The following is a 23058-nucleotide window of genomic DNA, read 5'->3' as shown; positions in this document are numbered from 1 at the left end:
CTCTCCCCCCCCCCCCCATCTCTGACCCCAGAGAACTTGCAACTTGTAGGGAGTCAGAGGAACTTGAGTCTCCATTGTCCATCCCCAAATCCCCAAAGCTGGGCAGCTGAGGCCTCTCAGACCACTTGGAAAGGGAGAGGCATCACTCGACATTCCTGAGCTGCCATTGGATCACTGCCAGGGTGTGCGAGTGTAGGAGGCAGAGGGAAGCCAGCCAAATGAAGTGCTTTGGGGCAGGGGGCGAGCTTGAGGTTTGAGAGTCCCCTGGAATGCCTTGAATACAGCCCCTTACCTCTGTCCCAGCTGGATTCTTTACTGTTGTAAGCTTCCACCCAGGCCTCTGGTTGGATGCCTTGAAATCACCACCCCCTACAGAGCCACCAGCTACTGTCCTGGAGCCAAGATATGTTTGTACAGTGCCAGGGAGGCTCAACAAGCTGGATATGCAAGCAGTGGCTTTAGGAAAAAGCTCTGAAGCCACCAAGAAAGAGCAGTCCTGGAGCTCAGGCAGCAAAAGCACAAAAAAAAAAGGGGGGGGGGCACAAGTCAGAGCTCTAGGGTTTGGCTTGAGTCACAGACCTTATCATGAGCTTGGTTATTAGTCCGGGGTACAACTCTTCTGAGAAAGGAGGGGCAGAGGCCATGGGCACCACAGGATTATGTAAAGGCTATTTGAAACTATTTAGGCCAGCAACGACAAGCCTATCGGCAACTATGGTGGAACACAGACCCTTGGTAAGAGCAGGACACACAGAAATGTGCAGTGAAGGTGAGAAGACTGTAAAGCACTACTCAGGACACAGATCAAAGTCCAGGGAGCAAATACCTCATGTCTCTTAGAATAGTTACTACCAAAACCAGTAAAACAATTTTGGCCAGGAGGCAGAAAAGTTGGAACCCTGGAGTATTGTTGGTAGAACTATAAAATGGTATAGCCATCATGGAAAAAGTACGGAGGGTCCTCTAAAAATACAAAAACAAGAACAAAAAAAATCCCTAATATATGAGCAAATTTACTAACGGTAATTTATTCAAAGGACTCTATGCAGGGTCTCCAAGAGATATTTGCATATACATTAACAGGTACCAGTAACCCGTGTGTGTCTCCAATTAATGGATAAACACAGTGGGCTGTTACACATACATCAGAATATTACCAAGTCTTAAAAGGAAATCCTGTCATCTTACAACATGGATGGATATTGACATTGCATTAAGTGAAACAAGCCAGTCACTAGAAGATGAGTATGCTGCTTCCATTTACAGCAAATCTCTAGAGGAATCAGATTCACGGAGGCAGAAGGTGGAATGCTGATGTCCACAGTCTAGGGGCAGGAGAAATAGGGAATTAGTCAATGGGCATAGTGTTTGTTTTGCAAGATGCAAAATGTTTGTAGCTTGGTTTCATGGCAGTATGAATGTGCCTAGCACAAGTATAATTCTACACTTTAAAATGTGTAAGATTACATGTTAGGTTTTTATTTTTTTAAAAAATAAGTATGGCAGAGATTGCTTCGTGGGTAAAGCACCTCCTGTGAAAGTCTGATGACCTGAGTCCAGAACTGCAGAAATCTTATAAAGCTTGATCCGGTAGTCCATGCCTGTAATCCCTATGCTCCTAGTGGGAAGGTGGGAGGCAGAGATGGCACAGTTCCCAGAAGCTAGCCTGACCTATGCTTCAAGGGTCAATGAGAGAGACTTCCTCAAACAAGGGGGAAGATGAGGACCAAGACAATATAAGAGTTGTCTTCTGCCTTGTGAACCATGGCACATGTGCATTCACACATGCACAGCTCACAAACACCAAATGCATGCATTGTATGAATGAGTGAATGAGGGAAGATTGTTTGTGTCTGTGTGGGAAGAATAATAATCCCAATTCATAACTGAGAAAAGCAACTTGCTCCAAGGTCACAGCCCTGGCAGGATTCAAATCAGGGCAGGTTTGGCAGATGGTGAAGTGAGATATCTCAGGTGCTGCACCAAGATGGTAAAGTGAGACATCTCAGGGTCCTGCACCAGGTAAATGTGCTTAGTCAGGTTTAATACCTCCATGCCTAGAAGCCAGACTCAGGACTAGCCAAGGAGAGCTCAGATGATTTCTATGTGCCAAGACTTCAAACCCAAATGGGTTATCTAGAAAATTTAAGAACATCTGGTGTGGCAGTTAACCTCTCAAGTCACCCCCAAGAGTCGAAGCCCTGAGCTACTTCCAGGGTACAGCAGAGGAACCTAGGTTACAATTCGATCCCAGTCTCTGTTTCTTTTGTTTTGTGTGTGTGGTTCTGGGACCAAACCTCAGACCTTGAATTAAGCACTCTAGCACTGATCTACACTCACACCCTTCTGCATCAATTAAAGAGGTGAAAAACCTACATTCACTGAAAGTGTTCAGTATAAAAACACAAAAACCAACCAACCAACCAACCAACCAACAAAAAACCACCAAGAGGTAGGTTAATACTACAGGTTCCAGACACTTAGGACCCCTTTGTGACTTTTTTTTTCCTGGAGCAGGAGACTGAACCAGCTAGGGCCTTGTACTTGCTAGGCAAGCCTCTACCACTGAGGTAAATAAACCCAACCTCAGGACCTCTTTGTGTTCTCCAGTGCCTCTATCCATTTACATGAGGGATAATAGCATGTTTTAACATTGCTAAGAGACTGGAATAATGGGTTCACAGAGAGGGCTGCGAGCTATGACTAGTGCTTAGATATTAATTGCTACTAGCAGGGTGTGGCTGTGTTGATGGCCCCACCTGGCATCAGATCATGGACAATGCTCTGTAGAAGCAGGACAAGTCAGGGGAGTAAGGTCCTCTGTGGGCCTCTGGGTGTTTCCTGGTGGCTTTGTGGTCCTGCATATGGCTGGGCCCAGAACCCAGAAGTTAAGACTGATTAAAGTGCTCAGGCTTTCATCCACTCTTGTCTCCAGGTGAACAAGGGTTTGACATAGCAGGGGATGCCATGGGATTCCACACAGCACACCACGTCCTTCCCTGACATCCTTTGGCTTTTACTTCCCTCCATCCAGTAACCTGGATGCAGATATATTACTGGTATGCATGCTGTGGCCAATGTCCAGCAGAGAAAACCCCAGTATTAGTTAGTGAATGAGTGGAGACGACAGGGTCTGGTCAGTGACCAGGTGTCTATGGGGGCTGGGGACACAGCAAAGGATTCTAGTCATAGTGGAGCAGGGAGGAGATATAAGAACAGAGGGGTAATGGAGGCAGCAGAGTCCTGGGAACAAGCTACTTGCCGGAGAACATGTGAAGGCGGCAGAGGACCTTGACAAAGCTCTGGCCAGCCCCCCAGCTGACCTACCATCTGAGTACACCTGGGCCTCAGGCCAATAGAGAAATCTCTGTGGGCTACTGACAACCTCTGCCCCAGCCCAGAATCTGCTGCACCTTCCTAACAGAAAGCACAAAGCCCTACTGGCTGGGCAGAGGCAAGAACCACAAGACATCTCTCTCCTCATTCCTACTCTGAGGTCTCTCAGGATCCCGGTTGCCCCGCACCTCCACTTGTGCCTGCCATGCCTGGCACTTCTGTCGTCCCCATCTGTCCTATGACAGGTGGCATCGATCAGCCCCAGGAAGCCTGGGTGTTTTGACTCCAGGCTTCTAGTAGACTTGGGGTCATCTCTACGGGCTTTGGGGGGATTCACAGATCAGAGCTGAACTCTCAGGAGAGTGGTCAACTCATTCCAATCCCTCATAGCTCCGTGAAAAGCTAAGGACAACTTCAACAGTCTTCCCTACAGCAAGAAAGTGGTGGTAGCCATGGGGGTAGCTTCAGGATTTGGGTTTAATCCCAAGCACGAGGCCAGTTAGGAAAGGATTTGATTTCATTCCTTCAGATGCCCAAGCCCTGGCCAGAGCCCCAGGGCACAGGAGTGAAGGCCACTGCCGCCTAGCCCCTACCAACAAAGCCTTCCTTTATTAAATAGAGATCGCGTTACATTCCATTGGAAGGAAATAGGGGCGTGGTGAAGGATATGTCCAGGTTGGATTCCCCCCGAGCCCAGTTCCCAGTGGGCTATGATGGATAAGGCAGGGTCCATGTCCTGCTTGGCCCAGCCTCTCCATCCCGTCCTACATCCAGGGCCCCTGAAGTCTGGATGGCTGCCCAGGGTTACGTCCTGAGGCTCCCCTGGTGGCACACTTTAGGAAGAAAGGGCCCAGACTTCCTGGCAACTTCAGGAACAGGGCCTCCTGGAGATGGTGTTGAAGTGGAGAGGAAGGGGAGAGGGAGGCCTCCATGCAGAAGAATGGAGGAGGGATCTTGGACTCACCTTCAGAGCACTTCGGGGCAGTTATCTCTCCACCTTGTTCAGATTGGAGACATTTGCCCTACCACTGGGGCAGTCTAATGAGGCCACTTGGAAACAGAGTGAGAAATGGCCACAAGGGGGTGCTGGTGTCCCAGGGCTGGAAATCCAGCCACCCTAGAGCAGCCCCTTTCTGAAGATGTGGCAGCAAGAGAGCATTGGTAAGCAGCAGGGGATTGTGTGAGGGTACTGGCTACTCAAGGGTCCTCTCCCCAGGGCTGAGCTCCTTGCTCCGAGCACCTTGGTCTTTGGTGCTTTCTTGAGATTCTCTTGTTGGCTACAGAGCTCAGTGGGCAAGAGGGTCATCTGATGAAGTCCAGGCCAGGCTGTCCTTTTGTCTGTCTCAGGACGGATGGGTGGTACGGGCTCAGAACTGTCTCTACAGCCTGGTTGTTTATCTGTCCTTTCAGCTTCTGGCTCAGAGCTGGCTCCAGGATTTCTTGTCTGTCTGTCCCAAGGCAGCTGTTTGCTCTAGCTCAGAGCTTACTTCAGGCCTGGGGCCATGCCCTAGGCCTCCTGGGGGAAGAAGCCAAGCTTGGCTAGTGACATGCCCTTCCGAAGCCTCATGATCTCCCAGAACATCGGCTCAGCTGCAGACAGAGAGAAGAGTTCATGGTCCCTTCACACAACTGCCCTGGCCGCCTCTCCAGTTTTGGGCAGGGCAGTGATGTGGAGACCCCTCAGCCTGGTCAGACATTCATGCACTGCACACAATTGTTTTCATAATAGGCTTAACTACACTTCTCCAGTTGCAAATGTTTTCCCACCCTGACCCCAGAGCAGTGAGCAGGGCCCAGGACGCCAGTCCCTGTGTCTGGAGAAGGGCCCTTTAAGCAAGGACTCAGGAGGCAGGAGAGCCATTTCTGGGGGCATGAAGAAGTAGGCAAGAGTCACAGGAGAGACCCATCATAAAGAACTTTGAATGTCAAAGCTAGTAACAGGAATGCTGTCTTTGTTGCCATAGAGAGATTTCTATGCAGAAGAAAAGGCAGCATGGCCAGTGATGTGGAAGGTTCGCTCTCCAGTGACACAGAACCCAGCACCAAGGAGGATCAGGTTAACTTTGTTAACCTACAGTGTTCCCCTTTTTTGGTCTTCTACTGGAGGAACCAACCCTAGATTCCTGCCTCTGCTGCTGCTTTCAAGTAGACTTGGAAGGCCAATTCTGCCAGCCCCATTCTGCCCTGTCTCTCCCTTGGGCACTATTGCTTGAAAAGACCACTAGGGGGCACTCACCATCCTGCCGAACCAGACCTTGCTGGATGTAGCGAATATAGGTGAAGAAGTTGCATACTGCGGTGATCTGTGGGCAGAATGGAGAGGGTGTGACCCACCAGGATTCCCCATACTCTAGGGGACCCCTCTGAAAGCCATAACAATAAGTCCCAGGTACCTGGCAGAGCTAAGGAATACTCTCTGACTTTAGGAGAGTTCGGCTTCCCAGGTTTAATTAGCAACAGCAAGACTCCCACTGTTCCTAAGAATACCTGCCACAGCTGCCTGTTGGCAGTGCAGTCAGTGAGACACAGACACTCACCGTGCCCATTTTACCTGTGATAAAGACTGTCAAGCGTGGCGTGAGAAAGTGGCCAAGCTGGCAGATGGAATCAGGCAGCCTGCACTAACAGCCAAGCTCTGCCCTCTGTGGACCTGCTCCTTTGGAGCAAGAAGGTCTGGGCCTGCCAGACATAAACTAGGTGCCGTGTGTAATTCCAGGGAAAGCAATTACAGTCACTTCCCTGAGCTGCCTTGGTCCATACTTGAGGACCAAGAATGGCTAGAGAGGCCTGTTGCCAAGCTCTAGTGACCCTTCACTGGCATAGCCACAAAAACTCCGCTCTTGTTATCCTGCCCAGCGGCCATCCCCAGGCCTGGCCCCCCTCTCCCAGATTCTGAGGGTTTAGGCTACATTGAGCCCATGGGCCCATTTTGTGGAGGGAATGCAAGCCAGCTCTTTGGCTAGGATGAAGGTAGCTCTGTGCTTGGGACTCTTTCTGGATCTAGCTGAAGCTAAGGCCAATTTTGGCTTGCCCCCCTTTCCCTGCCCTCATCCTGCTTCCCTCCCTCCACCAGGAAGTTCCAGAAATGTCCATGCAGGCTCTACATCTAAAGAACCAGTGAGGATGGAAGGCAGCAGGCAGCCAGACCCACAGGAGCCCCTACCCAGGGTTCTCAGGTAGGAAAGCCCTACATGTGAGGCACCCAGAGACTGGTGAGTGAAAGAAGAGGGGTGGTCCTATTGCTAGTGGAACTCACCAGGAAGCCAGAGAGGATACAGAGAGCTGGAACTGGGGGAAGGCTGCCCAAGCAGGGTAGTGTGGGAAAGGAGAGGAACACTAGCCAGGTGTGGCCAAACCTGGTGCTGGGAAGGAGAAGCAAGGCTGGGGGGTGGGGTGGGGGAGAAGGCTGGCACAACATAGTCAGTAGCTGGCAGCAGACAGAGTGGTAGAGTTTCTCCCCTGGGCTGTGTTCTCTGTCGACACCTCAGTGTCTCTAAGCAAGGATCACATACCAAACCATTAGACCCTCCTCAGCCCCAGTCTCTTCCACTACACAGCTTTGCCCAGCACAAAGGTGAAGGATGGCTGACTCACCCTGGCCCGGGAGGACGGTGAGATGTAATAGTGGCTGTCAGAGTCCCCCAGGCGGATTCGATGGTGGCAGGTACGTGCCAGGCCACTCAGGGCACATGTGCTGTGGAGAACAGAGGAAGTGTAAGGTGCTCAATGAGGGTCACAGATGCAGGGAATGTGCCCTAGTTAGAGGATGCATGGAGAGTGAGCACAGCACAGCAGACAGGCAGGCAGGAAGGCCTGGCCTCCCCGCTCCCATCTTCCAAAGGAGCCTAGGGTCAAATAAAGAGGTGGGGAAGGGCAAAAGTCTTCAGGATAAACCTTAAATGCAGCTGGAGCCATGCTCAGACCCCGTTCCTTTCCCCACATAGGCAGAGGAGCTTGGTCAACCTTATGCCAGGTATACGAGAGCCCCACCCTCCACTGCCTCGAACCCCCCCACACCTCATTACTGGGGTCTTTATGCCCAATCACCTCTTTCTCTAACTGAATTCTGGTCTGGCTGCCTCTCACATCCCCACACCAGACTTTCATCTAGCCCTGTATTGCTCACCAAGCCTCACAAGAATCCCTTTCCCATGTCATCACCTCTCCCCGCAGTCAAGCCGAGGAAACCCACTTAGCACCAAGAGCCCATCTTCCAGATTCCTGCTCCCAAACCTTGCTCCTCCACAGGCCCCGCCTCCGTGATGAACTCTCCTGGCTCCCACCCCTACACCTGAACTTGGTCACCATGTCCCCAGACTACTCAGCCCTTTCGCTTGGATTTCCTCAGCTCTTTCCAACCACTCTCTCTTTTCCCTCACTCCTTTCTTCTCTACATTATAGCCAGGCGCTTCTCCAAAGGCCACATCAAACCCATCATCTTTCCCCGTGGCTTCCAGATCACCCAGGAAGTAGTTACAGAATCCCAAGGGAAGGAACAATTAATAGTGTTTGTCGTCTCCTCCTTGACTGTAAGGCTGAATGGAACAGAGAACTCTCTTTTAAGGACGAATTAGCTGGTACCCCCTAATATACCACCCTAGTAAGTTGGTGCCCTGCCTTGCAGAGGCTCTTCATACTCTGACATCAAGCAACCCTCTCAGACTCAGCCCCAGATCTCTGCTCCATGGCTATGCCCTGACTCTGAAGTAGTGCAAACTCTAGTTCCCTGGTCTTCACTCATTCTTTTCCCTCTGCGTAAAAAGCTGACTCAAATGTTCCCTCGGTGTGGCCAGGCTTCCTTTGTGGAACCAGCCCCACTGAACAAGCTCTGGAATGCCACCTTAACTTCTTAGTTCTGCTGCTACCTCTGCTCAGGGCTGGCTGAGCAGTATGCAGGCTAAGACCCCAGGGCTGTTATTTATTGGCAGGGGATAGAGCCAGCCACTAGCAATCACATATTTGCCAATCAGAGCCCAGTATCTCTCTGGGACAGAAGAGGAGAGAGAGGGAGCAAGGATGACTGGCTACAGCTAGAAAAAAACACCCCAGCTGGCAGCAGGAATCTTTGTCAAAGATAATTCCTGGTCCTACATGGAGACAGTGGTGACTGCTCCTCCCTTGTGGTTTATTATGTTTATTTTTTTAAGCAGGGTTTTATGTAGGCCAGGCTTTTCTTGAATTTGCTATGTAACCAAGAATGACCTTCAACTTCTGACCTCCCTGCCTCGACCTCCCAAGTCCTGGATCACAGGTGTATGCCACCATACTTGGTTTTACATGGTGCTGGGGACAGATTCATGGTTTTGTGCATGCTAGTCAAGGACTTTACTGAACTATATCCCCCAGACCCATGCCCATCTCTTGGGAGTCCCTAGGTTAGGTCATGAATCCCGGGAGACAGTCAGTCACCCTGAATGTTATAGTCCCTGCCCACCCTGAGGCTCTATATCCATCTAGGAGGCCCAAGACTCAGGCTCATATCCCAGTCCCCCCCAGGGTGCTACCCAAGGCTCCATGCTGGACTTTCCCATGTGGGCAGGAAGGGACCCAGCACACTAAGCTTACTTGGTGTTGTTACACTCAACAGTGGGCACCTTCACAGCGGGCAGTGTCTGTGAAGCCACAGGCTCAATGGTGAGTGTGTTGTCCTCCACAGCAGTCCGAACCAGAGCTGAGAGCTGTGACAAATCAGGGAAGAGCATTGAGATGCTGGGTGACAGGGAACTACTGGGCTGGATCCCCAGCTAACCACTGTCAGCCCACCTCACCTCCTGCACTGTGAAGTCAAGGCAAGGGCCCACGTCCTCCCGGTACACCCTTTCTAGGAAGGGGCAGCTCTTATCCAGGGTAGGTGAAGCTCTCCAAGCTTGGAACTCTGCAAACAGCGTCGTATCCACCTAGAGGAGAGGGGAGCCAAGTGGGGGCAGTCAGGGATGAGAGTGAGCACACCAGAGAAAGCAGAGCTGATGGAGAGAAGAGCAGGGAGATGCAGGAGGCCTCAGTGGACCATCAGGCCTGCCCTCAGCAGCCATGCAGGGAGCAGAGTCCAGGCAAAGAAGAGGTCCTGTCTGCCCTTTGCACCAAAGAATTAAGAACAACACAGTTTGTGTCTGGGTGCACATTAAGTTTCTTGGCACGGCAATTTTACAGACTTGGATCCAAGGCCTTGGCCTGAATGCTGCTACTGACTCCTTTTGGAAGAAACATCAAGAGCAAGCCTGTGAGAACCTGTGGGTCCCCATAGGAACCCGCAGGTTTCCCTCTATGTCCAGGATACACATATAGGTACATGCACACAGGAGAGAACATTTCACAGGTTTCCCTGCTGCCCACTGGAAGGGGCAACAATGGCCTGCCCTGGGCTGCATGCACAGTGAGTGAAGCCCAGAGGGGGAGAGAGAGGGTGGCCCCTAAAGGAGCCATTACCTGTCGGGAAAAGGAGAGAGAGGTATCGGAGTTGGGGGTCGTGGGCGGCTCCCTAGATAGGAGCTGCCAGGTCGGCTCGTAGGTGAGGTGGATGGCCTTGCTGGGGATCACGCACAGGAGCAGGGAGAGTAGAGGGGGCAGCCCAGGCTGGGCCAGGGGATGGGTGGACAGATGGATAGACAAACAGACAAACAGAGACAGACAGGAGGAAGGAGGAGATGTCAGTGTCCGGTGGGAAGCGCGGTGCTCAGAAGGGGACTGAAAGGACTTGCACTTCCTTCCTAGAAGCTCAGGGGACGGATGAAGAAAGTTCTGAGCTAGGGTGGGCTTGAGCAAGAGTCCAGGAAGCTAAATCTCACCCATGTCTCCCCGGTAACCCTCTGATACTAAAAAGGCTGGCTTTTTATCCTCACCCTAAGGGAGGCATGGTATGTGGCGTGTGAAGTGATGGAAATTCTACCCAATGGCCTATGGTCATGTCAGTCCAGCCTGGACCAAGCCTCTCACCCTGCATTTCCTGTTGAGGCAGGAGAGAGACATTTGTCTAAGGCCGTAGCTGCTTCAGCACGTGTCACAGTGTGGTCTTAGACCTTAAGACTGTAATCACGGGCTAGTGAAATGGCTCAGCGGCTAAGAGCACTGACTGCTCTTCCAGAGGTCCTGAGTTCAATTCTCAGCAACCACATGGTGGCTCACAACCATCTGTAACGGGATCTGATGCCCTCTTCTGGTGTTTCTGAAGTCAGCAACAGTGTATTCACACATAAAAATAAATAAATAAATCTTAAAAAAACAAAAACAAAAACAAAAAAAGACTGTAGTCACAAAACACCAGGTAGCCCCAGTGCACCTATCACTCAACACAGAAAATGCACCTCTGAAGAGATGTCCTGAGAGAGGACCTTCAGGTCCTAACAGCCTCAAGTTCAAAGATTATCACCTCCTGCTTGGTATCAGCCTACCCAGCCTTCGTGGTTCCAGGGAACCCTGAAGCCCAGCGAGGAGAGAAAGAGGTTCCACAGGAGGGGTCAGGATAGCTTTTTCAGGACGCTGACTTGGCTGGTTTACATGATCAACCCTCCCGATTGTGAGCCCACTATTGCAGCCTGTGCCTCACCTCCTTGCCTTCTTTGTCAGGGGTAGGGATATGCCCTGCAGTGGGGCACACAACAGGGCAGAGGGAGCTGCTGGTGCTCTTTTGACGTGAGTGGCCCTTTCGGGGTCCAGCTTTGGTGGGGCTCAGCAGCTGTGGGTGGAGCTCACGGTTGGGAGAGGCTGGTGTGGATGTGATGACCAATGTCTTCAAGGCTGTCACCTCTGCCTGTAGCATGTCGATCTGTCCCAGACAAGATGACCATCAACCCCAACATGGGGTTAATGTCACCATGGCTACCACAGCCTGGCAGCCAAGCATCCCCAGCAGTACCTAACCTGTCTCCTTACCCTTGGAACAACCTCTAAGATTATCTATTCTAGAGATAGGGCACCCAAGGCTGACAGGAGACATGACCTGCCTCAGGTCACATTGTGAGACTCTGCTGAAGGCGGCATCTGGGAACTTCCTAGGGTTCCCACTAAGTATTCATGGGTCCCCAGAAGCCATGAAAAGCAGCCCCAGCTTCACATTTACTGGTTGGCAGATGTTCTAAGAGAGGAAACTCCCTGCCTGTGTTCTACTGCCACGGCTGACATTTCTGCTTTGGAGGCAGGAGACGCTATAATAACCACTGGGTCCTCCTGGATCCAGAGGACCCTAGAAAAGTCTCCGTGGTGCAACGAGAGTACTGATGGAGTCTGGTGCATGGGCTACTTAAATTTCAGACCCACCCTACCTGTCCCAGACTTGGGTTCTCCTGTTTTTGATGTCTGGTAGGTTTGGTAGCAGAGTCTGTTGCATGCCCTTGCTAGGTGAGGGTAGTACCCCCTAGCACGGGCTATGCCAGGAGCCATGGGCTGGCCTAGGCACACAGGGATGGGTCTCACCTTGCCCCAAGCCTCCTTCAACTGCTTTTCCGATGTCGCCTGCTTCATGTTGGCTTCCCGAACCATCTTGTGAGCTTCCTAGAAGAGCAGCATCTCTGCATGAGCGGTCACCAGAGCCCGGACACATGGGCCACCCGTTCCCAGGCTGCCCAGCGTACCTCAAACAGGCTGGCTGTCAGCTCCTCAAGCTCCTGCTCCAGCTGTGCACGTACTTTGCAAAGCCGTTCACACTCTTCATCCTTTAGCTTCAGCTCCTGGGTACAGGCAGGAAGCTGTTAGCCTGCCCTAACCATACTCTGTTTCCCCAGCCACCAGCTCTGGGTATCTGACATTCAGTGGTAGCCCATGTGGTAGTGGTAGCCCATGCATGAGGCTAAAAGCCTAGCCTGACAGCCCATCCCAGCTGGAGCAGATTCCTAGGTAAGTCTGGATGTGTGAAAGTCATTTTAGACTCTGAGACTTCAGTGATGGACTGTGTTCCTAGCATGCTTAGCTCTGGGTTGAACCAGCCTTTTCCTTTGAGTTCTCAGGACTCCAGCACGGGCCTGGCATGTGTGTTTTGTTTTGTTTTGTTTTGTTTTGTTTTGTTTTGTTTTGTTGGTTTTTTCGAGACAAGGTTTCTCTGTATAGCCCTGGCTGTCCTGGAACTCACTTTGTAGACCAGGCTGGCCTCGAACTCAGAAATCTGCCTGCCTCTGCCTCCCAAGTGCTGGGATTAAAGGTGTGCACCACCACGCCCAGTGCATGTGGCTTTGACAAGTGATTTCTCCTCTCCCTTCCTTCCACAGCTTTCTGGGCTCACTCAGTGCAGCTGCTCTTCCTCAGCCCCCAACCCTCTCCTGGAGCACCCACCTTCTGGGCTTTGTATAGCTCCTCCTTTAGGAACTCGGAGCCCTTCTCTCGGATCTCCATGGAGGAACTGCGCAGGCGTGACACATCCAGTGGAGCAGGTGCCGGGTGTTCCTCACCCTGGGCCTCCTCCCAGGAAGTGGAGGCTTCTACCAGGCCTCCTGAGGACTCCCTGTTACTTTTGCTGGGGCCTAGGTTTTTCCAGGGGACTGGGATAGCAGAGAGGCCCACAGGGAGGCCCTCGTCTTGTTGGGGTTGGCTGCAAAACAAACAAGGGCATGAGCACACACAGGATGGGGACTCAAGACCTGCAGAACTGAGCCCAGGGACCAACCCTAGGTGACATACCTGTCACATAAGCCTCAGTCTGCCCGTCTGTAAAATAGAGCCACTGCAAGCTGTAACTGAACTGTCACAAGAGCAGAATGACCAAGCAGGAACTTTCTTAGGGGACGAGGCAGGACTCATGCACCTTTGTCACCCACCATCCCCAACCTAGGGCACTGGGCAGTGCTTGGTACGCAGCAGGCAACCACCACCAAGTGCAAACTCAATTCACATTTGTTGAGCTGACAAATGAATATAAATGTATCAATCCTTACACCATAGATAGGATTGTCCCAGTGCTTGTCACTTCCAAGAGTTGAAAGGGATGGGCAGAAACCCTTCAAACGTTATCAATGCCATGGTATCGTTACTGGGAATGGTAATATGATAGAAGTCCACAAAGGCAGACCAGAGAGGAAGCACCAGGCCTCAGCAGGCAGGAAGAGTCTACAAATAGTCCAGGCATAATAGACCCACTTCCTGCCACCCCTGGATTTTTTTGAGTGAGGAGCAAAATTCAGCTCTCCCTGGCCTTCTGTGTGACCAAAGACAAACATGCCCTCTTCTGGAAGCCTCAGGACCCTCCCCTTGCTGAAGCCCCTAAAATAACTGGGGGGGGGGGTGGGTTGTATCCTTAACCAACTCCCACCTCCAAGCTACAACACCCCCTAGAAAGCAGACCCTGGAGAAGGGAGAGAGGGAAGTCTGGCCAGTGGCCGTTTGTGCAGAGACAGCACCTCTGGCTTTGCTTGCTCAGCAAAATCTGGGGCTCCTGAGCCAGCAGCCTCAGAGCAGCGGTGGCTTGGCGGGTTGGGGAGAGGGGGGGCTGGGCTGACTGATAACTGTCGGGAAGTGAGGAGGAGGGGCTCAGTCAAGCCGGCATTAGAAGAACACAAGGCCAATGAGACTGGGTCTTGGAATAACTGAGAGGAAATGCTGGGGATTGCCCCTCTCTCTTTTCCTCAAGCCCCTGAGAAGTTCACCAAAGAACCTCTGAGCCTCAGTTTCCCTCTGAGTAACAACAAAGAATCTGAGCTCTCAGAAACTACAGCAGTGAGCCCACGGCCAACTCCTTTAACACGACCCTGGCCACTACCCAACCCAGCCTTCTCTTTGCCCTGGAACAGGCCCAACGTGTAGCCTTGAGGCTCCTGGAACTGGGCCCTGCTTGGCAGGGACTGAGCCTCATTGAATGAATATAAGGTAAGGGCAGAGATTCACCATTCCACCAGTGCATGTGAGACAGACAGACTTTCCTAATACCATTGCTTTTGTTTTTGTTTTGGGGGCAGGGTCTTGCTGGCACAGGGTTCTTGAGGTCTGAGGCCCCTCACAGTGCTGGGGCAGCTGTATGAGATGAGAACTCTGCCCAGGGACTGGGCGTTTTCTCTGTGTGTCAGCGTCTATGTGTTTGCGTTGGTACACCCATGTCTACGCACATGGATGTGGAGGTTGGAGGCCAAGCTTGGGAGGCTGCTTCTTTGAAATTATCACAAGGTCTCTTACTGGGATCTGGGGTTGGCCGATTTGCTTCCGTTGCATGGATAAGGAGCCTAAGGGATTTTCTTGTCCCTCCCCCCCCCCCCCCGACTGTGATGACAAGAGTGTGCCACCGTGCCGGGCTCAAACTTAGGTCTTCATGCATGCATAGCAAGCACTTTATCAACTAAGCTAGCTCCCCAGTTGGCTTACTCATGTGTCTTGTGTGTGTGTGTGTGTGTGTGTGTGTGTGTGTGTGTGTGTGTAAGATTTATTTGTACTCATGTACACACATATGTGTCTTTCCACGGTACTCATAGGGACCAGAAGTAAGTATTAGATCCCCTGGTGGTAGAGCATCAAGCAGTGGGTGCTGGGAACTTGGGTCCTCTGATAGAGCAGTAAGTGCTCTTAATGACTGAGCGTGCTCTCCCTCCCCCAGCCCCACATATTATATATATAATATATATATATTCTTTACACAGTAATTGTAGTCTTTCCCCCATACTACAGATAGGGGTGCAAGCCCAGAGAGAGGAGGGGACTTCCATGGAGTTCCCATAACTGGTCAGGGGTAGTGTGGAGACAGGCAGCCAGGTCTTCAGCCCCCACCCGCCACCCGCTACTGGTCAAGTGGCCTGGTATGGGGTGAGTATTGGAATCAGCACATATGCTTGATGATCAAGGGTTTCTGGGCCCAGGGCAGCTCCATAGCTATGAGTTACAGCAGAGAAGCCTTACCCAGTCCAGCTCAAATTGGACTCTTGCTAAGCCAGAAAACACCCTGCCTAGATTGCCTGGTGGGGTGAGGGGGGGGGGAGGAGGGCACTGTGGCCAAGATCATGGCCATGCTTTGTCTTGGGAATGCCTGAAGCTCCTGCAATCTGTTCTCCCCATAGATAGATAAAGAAACCATGAGGCAGAGGGAGGTTATCAAAACCAAATAGGAACTCACTTGCTACAGTGCTGGGTGAATAGAGATCAACTCTGACTGGGCAGAGACGCCCAAAATGCTCGCCCTGACTCTGGGTCCTGAAGTTGAACCTACAGGCAGGCGCTTGTGTCCTGGCAAGGGATACAGAGGCAGGAGGGGAAGAAGGGTAGAACTGTGTGTGTGTTTAGCAACAACTCTAGTCGGCAGATCCTCTTCCCTTTGAGGGCAGTTCTGGTGATTCATAAAGAATCAGAGAAGAAGGAAAGGGTTCCCTGGGTCCAACAGAGCCAGACTCTCTGACCGTCCACACACTTCAGCCTGAAAATATGCCCGTGAACCCTTCTTCTTCGGGTCTCCACCAAGTAGGAACCTGAGATCCCTGCACCTCCTCAGTGCAGATGCTGTGGGAATATAATCTTTTGTGAGGAGCATACTATGGGATGGGAACCAATCGTCTAGGGGTGAGAGATATTAAGAGTCAAGGTCAGAAGCAGATGGCGTGGCCAACATCCCCCATCCTGAAGCTAGCTTAGGAGCCAAGGGCCCCCACGTACAGGAAGCCCTCTCCTGGGTTACTTCCCCAGGAAGCATAGTGCAGTGGCTGCAATCCGCAGTCCACCAGCCCGTCCTGTAGAGGCAGCAGGAATGTTTGTCTCTACCTCTCAAAGCATAACTAAAGGAGCAATCCTGAACCCTGTGGCCTGTCGGCCACTCAGATGCTCAAAACCCCTCTCATCAGGAATTCCTGGCCAGAGCTAAATAGGGGTCTCTCTAGACCCTCTGAGCTTCCCAGTCTGGCAAGCCAGCCTGCTCTGGGCTCCTCAGCAAGCAGGCATGGCCCTCTACCTCTACTTTCTACAGTTAATCCCTTCTCTCTTGCCACAATGGTTCACTAAATAAACAGCAGAGGGGGCCCTGAGCACAGCTCTGGAGCAGGGAAAGGACTGGCTGGGAGCCTCTGGTGCCTGGGGAAGCTTCAGAAATCTTGCCTGGAACTCACTCTCTCTCAGAAGGGCAGTGCTATGGTGCAGGGAGTGGATTCAGACCCATTTAGGAGACTAAGTAAGAATGACAGACATATGACTCGATTCTCAGGTGGCAACAAGGTACCAGCAAAGGTTTTGTAATGGTTCTCTATAAGCAGCCCACATGCCAGCAAGCCAGCATGTGCACAGGGGTTCCAGGCTCCTGGTTCAAGTTCAGGCCAGCTCACCCACCACTTCCAACACCATGGGTGTCATGACAGTCACACAGTGAGATGGGCATCCCAGAATGAGGCAGGGTTAGTATACAAAGCAAGGAGGTGACAGGACTAGAACTGACACCACCCCCGCCCCCAGACTGCAGGCACAGCACAAACAGCATGTGACTTGCCCCCCAGAAGCGGGAATGAATGGAGGTTTCAGAGAAGTGAGGCAGGATGCACATGGGGTTTGAGGAAGTTGGAGACAGTGCCCAAGTAAGGGAGGAGTGGTGAAGGGTGATGCCCAGGGCTTCCTTGCCTGCTGGGCAGGACTTAGCTGAGGGAGGACACACAGGCAGACAACACACTGTAGGGGGTCCATGAGCATGGGTAGGAGTGGAGCGGGAGTTGGGTAGAAGAGAAGGTAAAATATGCAGTACGGTAATTGATTAACTAAGCTAATTTAAAACCGAGGGAAAGGTGAATGAGAATTGTGGGATGGGAATGAGGAAGTGGGAAGGGGTCTTCCAGGAAGCGAAAGGGGGTAGCTCAGGCTTTTGGGAAGTAGAGTGCTGTGGGTGGTTAAAGGGAAAAGGCAGGACCGTAGCAGCTGTTGGGAGGCATCATTGGGAACAGCCAGAATTGAGCCTGGGCTTAGGGGTGGGTGGCAGAGGGGGACCCTGAGATCAGAGACACATCTCATCTCTTTGGTAGTAGGTTCAAGAGTTGGGTCAGAACCCAATGAGTCAAGGCAAAGAGACACAAAGGGCAGGAAGAAGATGGGCCTAAGCCACTGTGACAGAGGGGAGTTGGCACATGGGGGTGGGGTTGCAAGAGCAGCAGCAGGGCCTAGTAGGAGGAAGAGATCAAGAGACTAAGTAGGTGGCCAGGCCAGATTCTTCCTGCCACTGCCACTGCCACTGCCCCCACCCCAGGCCAAACTAGCTCAGTCTAGGAGGGGACACAGCCTTCTGTCTCTCCACTAACCAGGCCTAGATAAGAGAGAATCGTATGCTCTACTGGTACAGGCTTTTGAGGGGCTCCCTATACATTTAGTCCAAGATATCATCTCTCTCTCTCTCTCTCTCTCTCTCTCTCTCTCTCTCACACACACACACACACACACACACACCTTTGACATTTATAGCATGCACCTAGTGAACACCTACTTGGCCAGCTTCCACACCCTGATCCTTCCATAGGTGCAAGGAAGATTTCAGGAGCCACCATGGCATCCCCTCCTCACCATCTATTTTGCTTTGTACCCTCCCCTCCTCATTTCCCAAGGTTTTCCGAGGATACATCCAGTTCCCAGGCCTGGAGAGGCAGGGCTCTACTGAGGGTATCTGGTCAGATCCTACACACAAAAGTACAGGGTAAGGAAGAGAAGGCAAGATACTTCCATCTGTTGAAGGGCCAGGGTTGAGTGGGGAGAGCATCTGCCTGATCCTGGGGCCCTCAGTCCCCTGACTTAGGTCTCATGGCAGAAGCTCTTGGGGCAGTGAAGGCCCAAAACAGGTAAGTGACTTGCTCAAGACTGCAGAGCCCAGACACCTGCAACTGTGGAACTCCCTAGTCGCTGGCCAGGGGTAAAGGCATGGCCTTTAACTCCTGGGAGGCAGGGTGATCTCCATTAGAATTTGGGTCTCCCTAGAGATATGTATGATTTGTCCTATCCAGGAAGTGGAGAAACTGAGACCAGCTGGTCACACCAATGTCGTGTGGCTGCCCAGTGGGACAGAACCAGTGCAGAACTCAGTCTCTGGACTCTGCCAACGAACCATAATGTTCCCAGGACTGTGTTAGGTTCAGAATTCTCAAAATATCATCCTCACTCCATCACCTAGAGTGGGCTTGGCCCCCAAGACCACAGGCCTATGAAACTGTAAGAAATGGTGGAGGGGAAGCCCAGTCTGTCTGTCTGTCTGTTTGGGGCAGTGGAGCCCCTGAAAGTGAGGTTAGATAGCTAGGCATAGCAGTGCAGCATCCAGGAGGCTAAGCCAAGAGGATTAAAAATTCTAGGTGAGGACCAGTGAGATGGCTAAGCGAGGAAAGGGGTTTGCTGTATAAGCTCGGGGGCCTCATTTTGATCCCTAAAACCCACATAAAAAGTAGTAGGAGAGTACCAACTGCACAAAGTTGTCCTCTGACTTCAACATGTGTGTGATGACACATGTGCTCTCTCCCCTCAACTTACACACACACACACACACACACACACACACACCATACTAATAAAAATTTCTTTAAAAAGAATTCCAGGGGCTGGCGAGATGGCTTAGTGGTTAAGAGCACCCGACTGCTCTTCTGAAGGTCCAGAGTTCAAATCCCAGCAACCACATGGTGGCTCACAACCATCTGTAATGAGATCTGACTCCCTCTTCTGGAGTGTCTGAAGATAGCTACAGTGTACTTACATATAATAAATAAATAAATCTTTAAAAAAAAAAAAAAAAAGAATTCCAGGTCAGCCTAATCTATATGGTAAGAACCTGTGTCCAAAATAAAGCAAACCAAAATGACGCTAAGGTTGGTTACACAGCCCCGCTGCCCGAGTCCTTGCGCAGAGCACAAAGCTCTAGATTCCATTCTCAGCACTCCTAAGCCAGGCATTGTGGCACATGCCTGTCGTGCCAGTACTTGGGAGATGGAGAGAGGGACTCATCCTTGGCTAAATGGGGAGTTTGAGGCCAACCTAGGCTACATGAGACCCTGTACCCACTTCCCCTACTCCAAAAATCAGACTCGTGTTGCCATTAATTCAGAGTTCAAGGTTTACCCTCAGAAGGATCTCTACTCCTGGCTCCTACAGGGCCCAGTCACTTCTGCTTATCGCCATTTAGGACTCTGCCATAAACAAAACACCATAGCTCAGTTCAATTTACAGTAGGAAGCCAACCTCCAGAAACCCCAGAATGGCCGGGCTCCAAGCTTTCCTGGGCTAGGATACATACCTCCTAGGATATACCTCTTAGAGCTGACATGACCCGGAGCATGGTCCCTCTCACCTTCTGCAGGGAGTGGAGTGCTCCAAGGCCCCTAAGTCCCCAGAACATTCTAGACACTCAGACTCGGATCCCTATGTCCAAGGGCTGGGAAGACGGCTCAGTGGGTAAGAAGGCTCTCTGTGTAAGCCTGAGGACCCAAGTTCAGATCCCAGTGTGGTCATCATATGCACCAGCAAGCTCAGCACTGCGAGGGGACACAGCACCGTGAGAATCACTGGCATATACTCGCCACCAGCTTGGCTCAACAAGTTCCAGGTTCAGTGAGAGACCTGGGAATACAGAGAGAGACAGGACACCTGACATCTCCTCTGACCCTCCTCCTCCCCCAAAGTGCTCAAGCTGGCTCCAACCCAGAGAAGGGGGTGTTGTTACCCTGAGGGCCATACAGCAATTGTCTCGGTCCACCCAGCAGAAAGGCTCACAGCTTCCTTCAGACCAGGCTGCTCCTCAAACACACAGCCCCAGGCACATGCATTCCTCCAAGCACAATTGCCTCCACCAGAGGCAGGCACCAGGAACCCACCCAAAACACTTCCCAAGCCTAGCTAGCCTCCTTCCCTGGAGCAACTCTCCAAGAAACACAGGCTGACTTCTGCTCCCTCTAAAAGATCAAGCCAGCCCACACCCCACAGGAGCTCAGTTCTAGTGCCCTGGCCGTGTCGAAGCTGCATGGTTCCCCTAGCATTTCGACTCCAATCAGCTGGGGTCCGTGAGAGTAAATAGATCTCACCTGTTCCCCTCCCCAGGGCTCTCCTCCTTCCGCCTATCCTCTGCCTATCCTGAAACAGTCCTTAGCAGGAACAACCGCAAGACCTAGTCTTTGCAGTCCTGGAAGGAGGAGGCGTTTGTCTATTTAGACAAGAAAGAACATCAACCTATGTGAACAGGGAGCAAGGTCTCCTCCTATTAGACTGGCCAAGAACAGGAGTCAGCTTCAAGAACCGATGGCCCTAACAGATGGAAGTGAGGATGAGGGGTGGGAAAGGGGTTCACCCAGGACTCAGGGTCTGTGCCTATCTCCCTCCAGACTGTGGGAAGGTACCACCCACCTCACATCTTGAATCAGAAGGTTCTAGTCAACTAGCTAGGGATGGACCTTGGAGAGACACAGCTAGCTTTCTCAACTGCACTGCTTCTCCAGAGTTCATGGGTGTGCTCTCCTTTAAATACGTGCCCCAGATTTACTTTTGAGGTATGCATACTACTATGCACCACCCCCACTACCACTTCTCTCATGCACTCCACTGGAGCTAGGAGTTGGAGGGGGTCACCCTTCTCACCCTGGGGCAACTCAGATCGGTCCTGCCAAGGTCCTTTCAGCTCTCGGGCTGCAGTGTGTCCTCATGCTACAATGCACCTCGCTGCTGCAGGCAGGGCTGAGAGTACAGATTATCTCCCAAGTGGGGTGCAAACAACAGCAGTGAGCCCCTGTTCACCCATCCCAGGAGGCCAGCACGGCCCAGACGGAGCGCAGAGCCACCGGCGTGCAGGGACCTACCCGCTCCACATCCCAGCGTCTCCGCCGTAGCCGCGTCCTCGCGCGCCGCCAACTCTGCCGGGGGCCCCAGAGCTGCCCTGCCGCCTGTCAATCGCTCCACCGCCAGTCTGTCCCGCTGGCCGCCCTGGGTTTGCGGCTCCGCCCCACCGGAGCCCTTCCCCTGCCCTGGGCGGGTCACGTGTCTGAGAGGCGGGCCCCAGGCCACGTGCCCGGTCCCGCCCCTTTGCCGGCCCAGCCCTGTCCCTCTTGCTGCCTGGGGACAATGACCCGCCAGAGTGAACGGGACTGGTTCCATCATCTTGCATCCAGAGCTGGCCTCCGCCTTTCCCTATCACTTTCTGCCTTGCACTTTTGGTCCACCCTTGTTTGAGAACCTACAATGGCTCTCGGGGGTGGTCTCAGCTCTGTTTCTCGCTCAGATTGTCACTCAAAGTGGACAAACAGCTCCTGTACCCTCATTCAGACTTCTAGCCCTGTTACCGGTCTCTGGAGCTCTTAGATGGCATCAATCCCTGATTGACACTGGGCTTCTGGGAAGGGGGCGGGGCAGACCCTGAACAAGTTATCATTCGTTGAGCAGTTTAAGCTAAGAGAGCGCTACCTTGGCCCAATCTTACCAGCTCTACTTCCAGGTCCCTCCTCTTGCATCTCTGAATACTCTGTTCGTCCCTGCCTTTCAAGCCATCCTAAGCACAGGAGACGTCTCTGCCAACTTCGCTAGCACCTGTCTGTCCCAGGTACTTAAAAAAAGATTTGTAAAAAGCTTAGTCACCTGTCCCTCAGTTCCTATGCCCTCCTTTTATCCTGGCTCTAACCACTGACCTGAATGAAGTTCAGCCTCAGATCAGGATCCAATAAGTAGAGCCCATAGTCAACCTCTCCTTGAGTACTGCTAGACCAGCTCCCACAGGCAGCGTCTACAGTGCTCCCTGGGCTTGTAAGAACACATTTCACTCATCCATCTACACAACAGCCGCCCCTTCTGAACTGCTAAGGACCACGTGAAACGAAGAAATTCTCCAGGCTGGAACCCCAGCCTCCCTCTCTCCTTTCCCTTAGCCCCCTCTTCTCTGAGGGTGTTGGTCATGTACCACCTAGATTGGTCTCCAGCTTCTGGGCTGAACTAATACTTTCTCCTCAGCTCCCTCAGTGACTACGACCACACGCTTGGCTTATGGAATTCCAGTATGGTAAATGGTAGGAGAATGGGAGACCTGCTTTAAAGGACCTCTACTGCCAGAACCTTGACTTGCCTAGGACCCATCTTCACCAACTAATAGTGGCTCTTTTCAAAACAGAAAAGCCAGGGTGTGGTGGCACACACCTTTAATCCCAGCATTCTGGAGGCAAAGACAGGCAAGATCTCTGAGTTCAAGGCCAGCCTGCTCTACAATGTGAGTTCCAGGACAGCTAGGACTGTTACACAGAAAAACTCTGTCTCAAAAAGCCAAAAAAACAAACCAAAATAAAACCCTGCAACAACAAAAGAACCCCCCCCCCCAAACAACACAACACAACACAACACAGAAAAAGAGTTAGGCTGGAGATGGCTCAGCCAGAAAGGGTATGCATTGCACTTACAGAGGACCCACGTGTGGTTCCCAGCACCCATATCAGGCAATTCAAAACTCTGACTCCAGCTACAGGGGAATCCTATGCCCTCTTCTTCCCTCTTTTGGCCTCTGTGGGCACCTGCATGAGTGTGTAGAAATCCACAAATGAACATACACACGTAATAAAGTATTCTAAAGAAAGACAAGATGCTCCTATCTCAGCTTATAGGAACAAAGACTTGGTGAGTGGAATCCACGTCTTTGCCCATGGTTGGCATCTTCTCCATGGAGAACCTAGACAGCTCTCCATAGCATCCTTTTCATCTGACAGAATCTCTCAGCCCAGGTCTTCTACGTCCTTCCCTCACTATAGGGTGATATTTACCAGGCTTCTCCTGAGCAAGGACCAACCCTTGGGCTATGTTCCTCCACCCAATCCAGCCCAGCTTAGGGTCTGGCCAAAGCAGATATCAACATATTTG

The 23058-nt window shown here is 51.9% G+C and overlaps 1 protein-coding gene across 18 annotated transcripts in view; it reads right to left on the bottom strand.

Moving 5' to 3' along the window:
• Positions 1 to 1002: 1002 nt before the first annotated feature.
• Rab3il1 (RAB3A interacting protein (rabin3)-like 1) overlaps positions 1003 to 23058 on the bottom strand; it is a 36712-nt gene continuing 14656 nt past the window's right edge. For 4 of the 18 annotated variants that reach the window (XM_030251119.1, XM_006527414.1, XM_030251120.1 and 1 more), the window contains 10 exons: positions 12598 to 12853; positions 11904 to 11999; positions 11746 to 11823; positions 10880 to 11098; positions 9763 to 9909; positions 9105 to 9233; positions 8902 to 9014; positions 6931 to 7030; positions 5573 to 5639; positions 3922 to 4926 (listed from right to left, as the gene is read on the bottom strand). In XM_030251119.1, coding sequence (XP_030106979.1) covers positions 4844 to 4926; positions 5573 to 5639; positions 6931 to 7030; positions 8902 to 9014; positions 9105 to 9233; positions 9763 to 9909; positions 10880 to 11098; positions 11746 to 11823; positions 11904 to 11999; positions 12598 to 12657 — 1092 coding nt within the window. In that variant the 5' untranslated portion in view covers positions 12658 to 12853 and the 3' untranslated portion in view covers positions 3922 to 4843. Of the gene's footprint in view, positions 1326 to 3795; positions 4927 to 5572; positions 5640 to 6930; positions 7031 to 8901; positions 9015 to 9104; positions 9234 to 9762; positions 9910 to 10879; positions 11099 to 11745; positions 11824 to 11903; positions 12000 to 12597; positions 12854 to 12942; positions 14469 to 20805; positions 21551 to 23058 lie in introns of those variants that run through there. The other 14 variants (XR_877692.3, NR_153790.1, XM_030251121.1 and 11 more) reach the window with 14 other exon arrangements.

The sequence above is a fragment of the Mus musculus genome, chromosome 19, assembly GCF_000001635.26.
Source record: "Mus musculus strain C57BL/6J chromosome 19, GRCm38.p6 C57BL/6J".
NCBI lineage: Eukaryota > Metazoa > Chordata > Mammalia > Rodentia > Muridae > Mus > Mus musculus.
Note: the sequence above shows the minus strand (reverse complement) of the source record. Positions and strands in the feature narration are given on the sequence as shown.